At 46.0% G+C, this 9,869-nt stretch overlaps 1 protein-coding gene across 2 annotated transcripts in view; it reads right to left on the minus strand.

The window, feature by feature from the left end:
- PDXDC1 (pyridoxal dependent decarboxylase domain containing 1) overlaps positions 1-8,475 on the minus strand; it is a 51,695-nt gene extending 43,220 nt beyond the window's left edge. For both annotated transcript variants that reach the window (XM_044233618.1, XM_044233617.1), the window contains exon 1: positions 8,294-8,475. In XM_044233618.1, the coding sequence (XP_044089553.1) occupies positions 8,294-8,314 (21 nt within the window). In that variant the 5' untranslated portion in view covers positions 8,315-8,475. The remainder of the gene's footprint in view (positions 1-8,293) is intronic.
- Between the last annotated feature and the right edge of the window lie 1,394 nt (positions 8,476-9,869).

Here is a 9,869-nt window from a genome sequence, read left to right on the forward strand (position 1 = left end):
TGTTCTATTTCATTTTTTGAAAAAGATTTTATTTATTTGTCTGAGAGAGAGAAAAAGAGAGCAAAAGCACAAGCAGAGGAAGTGGCAGGCAGAGAGGGAGAAGCAGGCTCCCCACTGAGCAAGGAACCTGATGCCGAGCTCGATCCCAAGACCCTGGGATCATGACTGGAGCTGAAGACAGGTGCTTAACTGACTGAGCCACGCAGGCATCCCAAGTTCTTTTTCATTTTTAAAAACCTGCTGATCATGACCTGCTAAGTTGATTTGACATCCCGTATACAGGATGTAACCTGTGGTATGGATGTTGGGAGTTACTACCCAGCAGATAAATAATCATTTGTTAATAAAGTTTATTTACCAAGAAGTTGTTTATGAGAACCTTTCAAAAGTGGAAACTGCAGTAGAAAAAGAATTTTAGGGCATAAAATTCGACAACAACTGCTCTACAGTCAATTTTAGAATGTTCTCACAGCTTCCAAGCAGGCTTAATCGAGCTCTTGTATACATTTCCTCAGTGGAACCAAGTGTGACAACAAGAATCATATACTTACTTTCAAATGAATTAGGAGGAAAAAAATAACACCTCGAACCCTGAATTCTTAGACACTACTATTTAGTAAAATCTAAGTTTAAAAAGGAGGGCATATTACAGAACCGAAAGCGTATCTGGGACCCACTGTTAAGAGGCACAAGGGAACTTTTAGGGGAGATGCGAATGTTCCATATCTTGATCGTGCTCGTGATTCTATGTCTGTGTATAACCAATAGCCAAAATGCAACCTGGATCATCAAAGTGGGTATTCTTATTACACATAAATTGTCCCTCAATTTTAAAAAGGTGGGTGAACCGATTTTAAAGTCAATTTAGAAGAAACATTAAGCAAATAATAGTGTAAATGGCATACTGATGTGGCAAAATTCAAAAATGGCATATGAATAACGGCTATTTAGGAAATACAGAGCTACCCCTTTAAAAAGAGACAGACCCCGGAAGAAAGGGGAAAAGGAAGCCTAAAATGTAATCTTAAAATCTAAAAAGCACAACATTCATCAATAGAAGTGATACTGTAGTTTTAATAAACGTTTTCATTGGCGGAATGTTCATAATTGGGGAGTTCCAGGACAATTACCAAAGAAGAACTAAGGCATATGAGAATGCCAGCTGCTCGTAGTGGACAGAAGACTGTGGTGTCATCAAACGCTAGTTTACAACATATGCATTAGACATGTTAAAAGAAAAAATCACCACCTTGGAATCTGAGTGGCTCAGTCGGTGAAGCATCTGCCTTCGGCTGGAGTCACGATCCTGGGGTCTAGCCCCACATCGGTCCCCCTGCTCAATGGGGAGTCTGCTTTTCCCTCTCCCTCTGCCTCCCACCCCACTCGTGCTCTCTCTCATAAATAAACAAAAATCTTTTAAAAAAAAATCACCCCCTTTCTTCAATCAAAGCAATCAGAAAAACTCTAAAATCCCGCTTGGGTTTTTTTAATTATTATTTTATTTATTTTATTTGAGAGCAAGTGAGCGAGAGAGGAAGCATGAGCAAGGAAAGGGGCAGGAAAGCAGATGCCCCAATGATCAGGGAGTCCAACTCGGGACTTGATCCTGGGACTCAATCCCAGGACTCCAGGATCATGACCTAAGCCAGAGGCAGCCGCTTAACTGACAGCTTAACATACGCAGGAGCCCCCAAATCCTTTCTAACATACTAACTACTGTGGCCTTCTACATCTTTCTACATCTTTCTTTCAAGGTGAATCCCAGAGAGTGATAATCACACAACATCATCAACTCTTAAAATCATTTCTTTTCCTCTCCAGTGAAGACACAGTGTCTGCTATCCAGCACTAGCTCGACAAGCACCCCGAACACTCCACATCTCTGAGCAGCACCAAGCAGCAGCTCCAGGAACACAGCTGTTCCTTTCAGGTCAACGACAAGAGAAAATTTTGGACAGGGATTCTCTGGGAAGTTGATATAGTGCCTTGCAAACCTGGCTTGCTGTCTTGGCATCTCAATTTCTCCATTTGTAAATACTTTTGCCTGATTTCAACAGAACAGTTTTTCACTAAGAACTAGGCACTACTGGGTGCCTGGGTGGCTCAGTGGGTTAAGCCTCTGCCTTCAGGTCAGGTCATGAACTCAGGGTCCTGGGATCGAGTCCCACATCAGGCTTTCTGCTCGACGGGGAGCCTGCTTTCTCCCTCTCTCTCTGCCTGCCTCTCTGCCCACTTGTGATCTCTGTCCTAAATAAATAAAATCTTAAAAAAAAAAAAAAGAACTAGGCACTACTGTCTGTGTCTTCTAAGAAGTGGATACTCTTGGAAAACCTTTTTAACTATCACGGACTCTGCTTGAGTGTGTCTGTGAGAACAGGAAGACATACTGTAATCACTGGCTCATTAAGGAGCTTAAGATTCCTAGTTGAAGAATATTCAAATATTCCATCGGGCATTAGGATCTGATCTTACCAATTCATCAAGAGAAGAGGAAAAACAGAACATGTGGGGAAAAGAAGGGGCAAAAATAGCAGGGAAGTAAGAATCTGGTAGAGATAAGGAGGCAGCAGTCAGTTACATCAGATCAAACCCGTCACAGAAGCATGCAGAGGGTTTAGAAAGGCATTCAGATCACTCGCTGTAAGATATGTGTTGGGAATGCTAGGGATTCAAGTCTAAGTTTCAACAATGTATTCCTAGAGACCACTCCTCTGAAGAATCAATTCATTCAGGCTTTATATATATCATGAATAAATGCTTCCCAACAACTACACAGATGGAAAAGTACCACACACCAGGCAAGCTCTATTTCTAAGACGTTTACTAGTTCATCTGGAATCACACACTCATTCTGGAACACACAAAAAAACTGCCTACAAAAAAGCAAGCTAGAGTCCCTTGAAAATAGAAATCTTTCACTGAGATGTGCTTCTCGTAGGGAGTGCTTCCTAGGATTTGGTGGGGACGGAATCAGAAAGATACAGAAACCCATTATCCTCACCAGTATCACTCTGTCCCTTACTGAATGGGAACTCTGTAGGGCTAATGCTCCTAGCCACATCTCTGAGGAAAGGAACCCACCGATTCTGAAGCCTTTGTGTGGTATCTATGCATCTTCAGACCTTCAAGGTTGAACTGTGAAAGTGCCTACATTCAACTGTTTTTAATGCACAAAACCCACACAACCTCATAGGCTTCCACCTAATACAATGTACAGTCTAGTAAGTAATTCAGTCTGGCTAGGGTCCTGAGATCACTGTGACTAAATGTTCCATGTCATGGAGTCCCATTTTATTTTTTAAGTAGGCTCCCCACCCAGCCGGGAGCCCAACACGGGGCTTGAACTCATGACCCTGAGATCCTGACATCGAGACCTGAGCTGAAATCCAGTCGAGACTCAACCCAACTGAAGCACCCCAAGGAGTTACAGTTTAAAGTGAAGGCTTTATCTTGCTGTTTCTGCTTTTCCGCATATAGGAAGAGGGTTTTATTAGAAGAGCGTACTCCTCCCTCAGTTCTTTTAAACTCAGAACGCATTTTCCACAGAAATAAAAAGTGGACAGGATCCCAGGCTAGACTGCAAAGACTATGCAACTTTAAGGCAACTAAATATTTAGCATTTAATAAAGCAAAAAACCACAATAACAGAAATCAAACAAAAAAATAAAAAATAATTAACATTTTTGACTATTGCTTGGAAAAATAGATGTAAGCTAGATTTTGGATATTTTCAAAGTGACTAGAAACATATTTTTTAAATATCTGATTTAAACTTCAAAATGTAAAACGGGTTTCCTTTCCCTTACGATCTACCAGCAATTAATATGAGGCACAATTGTATTGTAAAGTAAGCATTTACATTTTATTTACATTTTTTAGAAACTAGAAAAGACAGGGTTCTGATAGTCTACCTAAAGAATCTCTTCTACAAAAATCTTTCCTGGCCACTCAATTCCATGCATTTCCCTTTTTATCCTTAATACTTTTTATCCCACTATGCTATGTAAGGATTTGTCGAAATAGGTATGCCCCTACCAGAACATAACCTCCTGCGAGGATCAGGTCTTACTCACTTCATGTTTCTCTCAGCACGGGGCTCTGACCATAGCCGGGCTTCAAGAAAAATTATAACTCAAAGCAGGCCACTGCTTTAGGTGAAAACAGCTGACATTAAACACAGGCAACTCCTCTCTAGAATTTTAACTCATAATCCTAGATCTGGTGGCACACACAACAGACTGGGGACCATCAGAGGCTCGGTCACTGACTGCCTCTGCAATCTTGAATAAATAAAAAATCCCCGAGGCCATAAATTTTCAGGATCAGGAACTTTGTCCCATATTTTCCTGGACACCCAGCATTTGATAATCATTTACCACTTTGGCCACCAAGCACCTGTATGCAAAACCCTTACACGAGGATGATATAGGGATCAGCTTTAAATGAATGTCAAAATTATAGGCCATCATCTCCCGTCCCCTTTTCTTGTAAGGCCTACAAAGTCAGACCACAGAAAATGGTTCTTCCCCTCCACCTTTTTTTCATTTGAGAATGGTTATTTCAAACATGGCTAATAGGTATTCCTTTTGTGAGCTTTTAAAATACAAAACAGGAATAGAAATTCTGGCAGTCTTTATCAGTAATAATCAGGAACGTTCCAGTCCCGCTCCTATTGCTCCTTAAAAACTTATCATCAGTAAGATGAAACAATTTTCCAAAAACAGATCCAACGAGGGTGGGGGAGAAGTTTTGCTTAGAAGGAGTACAGGAAAAAATAATGGGTTGGGTTACAATTATTTTGATCAGAAGCAGGGTCAAAGTTGCCTCTTGCAGAGACAAAAAGTAAATACACAACAAATAAACGAGCCCCACTCTCTAGTGCTGCCCAAGAGAATCGTCTGTGGTCATGGAAATGTTCTATGTCCGCTCTGTCCGAATGCACAACCACAAGCCACACCGTCACTCTAGAGCACTTGAAAAGTGTCGACTGAGGAACTGCATTCTAGATTTTAATCTTAACTAATCTAAATTTAAGAAGCCAAATACAGCTAGTGTCTCCCCTATTGAATGGTGTAGCTTCAGATTTTCTAAGTCCGTGGGTCTCAACCAGAGGCAGTCTCCCCACCCCCCAGGGAACAACTTCTTCATTCGCCGACTCTGGTTCTCACACTACAAGAAATGCTACTGATGGAGACCAGAGATGCAGCTCAACATTCTACAATGCACTGGCCAGCTTCTCCCAACACGGCATTAACCAGCCCAGCATGCCAGCACAGCTGAGTTTAAAGTTTACTCAGGCTGGAATTAAAGTAAATGCAAATAAATTGCAATATGCTTTGTCCAAACATAATACCCAGGAAGAACGAGCTTTTTTAAGGAACAGGAAAAGGTCTGGGCTGTTGTACAAGTTTAAAGGAGCAGGTCTTTACTGAAAAGTGTATGCAGGTGTGTTAACTTAAGATCTAAAGCATCAGAATTGTTATTTCCTGTGGCATTTTTTTAAACTTGATTATTAACCTAAGTAAACACTGTGAGACTATGCGACAGAGCCTTGCCCCTTAATGAGTTGGACACAGAGTACTGGGGGGCTGAGGCCCCTAAACCTACTCTTCCAGTCTGAATGCCTTGCCCCTTCAATTGACCTATCTTGGTTTCTTGAGACCTCACTAATTTCAGATACAGCAGAGAGTACTGGGAAAGAAGAGCGGTCAGGACAAGAAAACGGCTCTGTCATGGCAGGTCTCACATCTACATATTACCTAAAGCAAAGGCAAGCGTACAGAATTATATTTGGACCAAAGGAAATGTACTGACTGACTGTACTAGATGAGGACGGACTACTACATTCAGAGAGAGCTATTACTTGAAATTAGAGGATGGGAATCAAGTAACATTGTGGGTTCTGTAGCCAGTGTAAATTATGCAAGGATCCGTTTAAATGGGATCATTCAGGACTGCTCAATAGTTTTATATTAGCAATGTACAATTTAGCAGAACAGCCTATCCCTCAAAGAGACAGGAATAGCAGACACAACTCAATGTTTTTACTTTGATTCAAACTGTTTTTCAGAACATGAAACCCTCAATGTTCACATAGCAATTCTTTTTCTTTTCTGCCCACTTAGCACCAACCAAAATCGCTCATTAGATGTGAACAGGGAATATAAAAATAAGACACAGTCTTAGTCCTCAAACAGTTGCATTCAGAATTTCCACACTGGCCTAAGGCAGAAACTTCCAGCCCACACATTCTGAATTCCTCAGAGATCACTGCCATTTTTGTGAATGCTCCAGCCGTAGGCACTCTGGAATTTCATCGCACTTCAGATCCTCATTTGGAGTTTATGATCCTTTGGCATCAATTAACATTTATAGAGAGAAACCAGTATAATCGAATAATTAAACGCCAGAAAAGTAGTATTTAAAGTGGGATTCCAACCCACTGTTTTTGCAGATTTGCCTGTAAGAAACTGTTCTTGGAGGAAAGGTCACGCCAGTTCTTTAGGTTTCTAACTGAAAAGACACAACGCCCATCCTGTCTTATGAAACTGGACAGGAAACAACACAGAAGAGGCAATTTTAGTATCATTTTATATTCAGCTACTGGCCTAACACAGGTACCTAGACCAGGGGTTCTCAGCCTCAGCATGACTAACATTTTAAGCACATATTCTCTGGTGCTGAGGCTGTCCTATGCAAGGTGGAATGCTCAGCAGCATCCTTAGCCTCTAACCACTAGATGCCAGCAGCACCTCCAGCCCCCCCACCCGCCCCCCAAGCTGTGACAACCAAAATGTTTCCAAACAAGCTGCCAAATGTCCCCTAGGGAACAAAACTGCAATGGTGGTTGAGAATCACTGACCTAGCCTGTAACTCAAAAGTACCACAAGGTAGGGATGCCTGGGTGGCTTAGATGCTAAGCATCTGCCTTTGGCTTTGAGGAGAATCTGCTTCTCCCTCTCCCTCTGCCTGCGGCTGCCCTTGCTTGTGCTTGCTCTCTGGCAAATAAATTAAAAAAAAAAGGTACCACAAGGTAGACACTGTGTACTAATCAAAAGCCTGGAAAGACTTTATTCCTAGCCAGCAAAACACATAAGGTTAAAAACATAATCTTTTTCTTTTCTTGACTGTCTTCCACCCAATTTATAAGAAACCTTCCACGCAATTTATGAGGTGTAAGCTATACATCCGGCTGAACTGGTACAATTACTCCCTTCAACTTTCCAGTGACAAGAGACCCAATCTACAGCAGATGCCACACTTGGCCGGGGGGGGGGGGGGGACACCATGACAAAGTGTGACATTTCTGCCAGTTCAAAACCAAAATAAGGCAGCACTGCTCCCGAACTCTGCATGCACAAAAGAACAAGGTCTGCACGAGCAGACTCACAAGCTCGAAGACGAAGAACGTGGAGGGAAGACAGGTATCCAAGCGCTGGTTCTCATCTACCAGCCCTAAATCAGGGACAATTAGAATCCATCCCCCTTGCCAGAGCAGTGAGCCAGGTACATCCCGCGGCTGCTCCCCCAGGGCAAACCAGAGGAAAGCTAGGCTATCTGGACACTTCGGATTCCCACCCACTCCCCCACCAGAAAGGGGGAACAGCAGTAACCCCCAAAACGCAACTCACCACCTACAGAAGACCCACCCCTTCTTGACCTCGGGGCCAGGGGAGGGGTGGGCTCTTCACAGGTGTTCACAATTGCAGCGTCAGAATCACGTGCGGGAACTTGTTAAACAGGCAGATCCCCGGTCCGCCCCCACTGAGGGTCCGACCCCACGGCCGAAAATCTGGCTGTTTACCAACGGCCCCAGGGGATTCCTAGTCATGCTGAAGTTGGAAACCCACTGCTTCAACACCGTTTCCCCCCTGACTTGGAGACCACAGAAAACCTACAGGCTAGCAGTTGGCTCCGAAACCACCGGAGCTTCTGTCCACGCTCTTCTGGGGCCGCAAATGGCTAGCTGTCACCCGAAACGGGGAGCGGAGCTCGGGCAGGCCCCAAGGTCGGCCCCGCGGCTCCCGCACCGGGCTAGGGGCAGAACCGGCCCGGCCTCTCTCGGGCCACGGGGACCCGAGGGGCTCCCGGCCCCATGACGTGACCAGGCCTCAGCCGCGAGCGCCCAGCCGGACGCCCTCGCGGCCAGGCCTCCTCAGGCAGGGCCAGTTAGCCCCTGGGCCCCTCCCCGGTCACAATGGCAGCTCGCGACGGGGAAACAGTCGCCCCGGAGCCAGGAGACCCCGGGCCGCAACGCCGCCACCTACCCCCTCCCCCCAGCCCGAGTACGGACCTTCTCCAGGGACGCGTCCATGGCTGAGGCGGCCGGCGGAGGCCGATGGAGGCTCCGCGGGCCGAGTGCTACTTCCGCCTCCCGCGGCCCGCCGCGGTATCCACGCTGGCAGCGCTGACGTCCCCCGCGGCCGCGGCCGGCGGGGCGGAGACGAGGAGGAGCTGCCTGGCGTCGCCGCGGGGTGGGAAATCTGCGGGGCTTGGGGAGGCGGGGAGGCGAGGAGGCGGGGAGGCGGGGCGGGCCCCTCGGGTGGGCGGGCCCCCTCGAGGGTGGGCGGGGCCCTCTGGGCTTCCGTACCTGGCCGTCACGCCGGCCAGCCCTAACGTTCCCAGGTGAGGGGGGGAGGCACTGTGGAGTCGTTCCCAACACTCAGAAGCCCATCGCGGGCTTCGGGGTAGACATATCATAACCGCCAGTGATCACTCCTTCTCTGAGAGTCTGGAAATGCTAGTGACGCACCTGTACTTCCGGGCCTAGGCTTCCAAGCTGTCCCCACTGTCAACATCCCTCAGGAATGGAACAGGCCATGCACCACGGAAGGGCGGGGCTGGAGAGCGCCCCCGCGCCTGCGCAGGATCGGCCGTGGGCTAGGGTTTGCGGGGCTCCAGGTGTAAGGTTCTCCAGTGACGCGTGCTCAAAAAAGGTGCTGGTGCGATCCGGAGTATTTGTCTCAGATCCTCCCGAAGGATCCAAGACGGGAAAGACTTTGAGACACCTGGTGCAGCTTCCTGCATTATGTGGAGCCGTAATTATGACTTGTCAGGTGATGATAATAATAATACAAATAATAATAGTCCGCTGCTCCTGTTCCACTTTATAGTGCAATGACCCTGTGATGGAGAGGTCGTTATCCATTTCCCAGTGCCCGTCAAGGTGGGATCCAGACCCAAGCACCCTCACTGCGGCGCCTGTCCAGTATGCATCCTGCCTCCATAATCGCTCCCCTTTTTGCCGTACAAGCCTGTTTCTCACGAATGCGAGAGGGCATGCATTTGCTTATTCCTTTAATGAGGAAGACTGCAACAGACCTGTCTACCACGTTTGCAGCCACTAAAGCACTTCACCAAAGACCGATGACGTTACAACCACAAAACCATCCCCTTTCTCGCCTTTTCTGTGCGCGTCTCTTCTGAAATCGGCGTAAATGACGGGGTCGCATTTTCAGTGTAGTAATTACATGTTTTGTGCTATCTAACTTGTGTTTGGTAAATTGCCCAGTTATGTTAATAAAATTGTTTTCTACCGAAAGAAGCCTTGTGTGCCGGTTCAGAGCGAAACAAATCACTTTTTCCAATTTATTATGAAAATGTTTAGGGACCCTTGGGTGGCTCTATCGGTTAAGCATCTGCCTTCTGCTCGGGTCATGATCCCAGGGTACTGGGATGGAGCCCCACCTCTGGCTCCTCGCTCAGCAGGGAGCCTGCTTCTCCCTCTGATTGTCGCTCCCCCGCTCGCTCTCTGACAAATAAATAAAATATTTTTTAAAAGGAAAGAAAACAGTCAAACGTTTAGAAAAAAAAAAAAAGAATTGTGCAGTGAACAGCCACGTGCCCACTTTCTAGATTCTACAATGAAC

The sequence above is a fragment of the Neovison vison genome, chromosome 14, assembly GCF_020171115.1.
Source record: "Neovison vison isolate M4711 chromosome 14, ASM_NN_V1, whole genome shotgun sequence".
NCBI lineage: Eukaryota > Metazoa > Chordata > Mammalia > Carnivora > Mustelidae > Neogale > Neogale vison.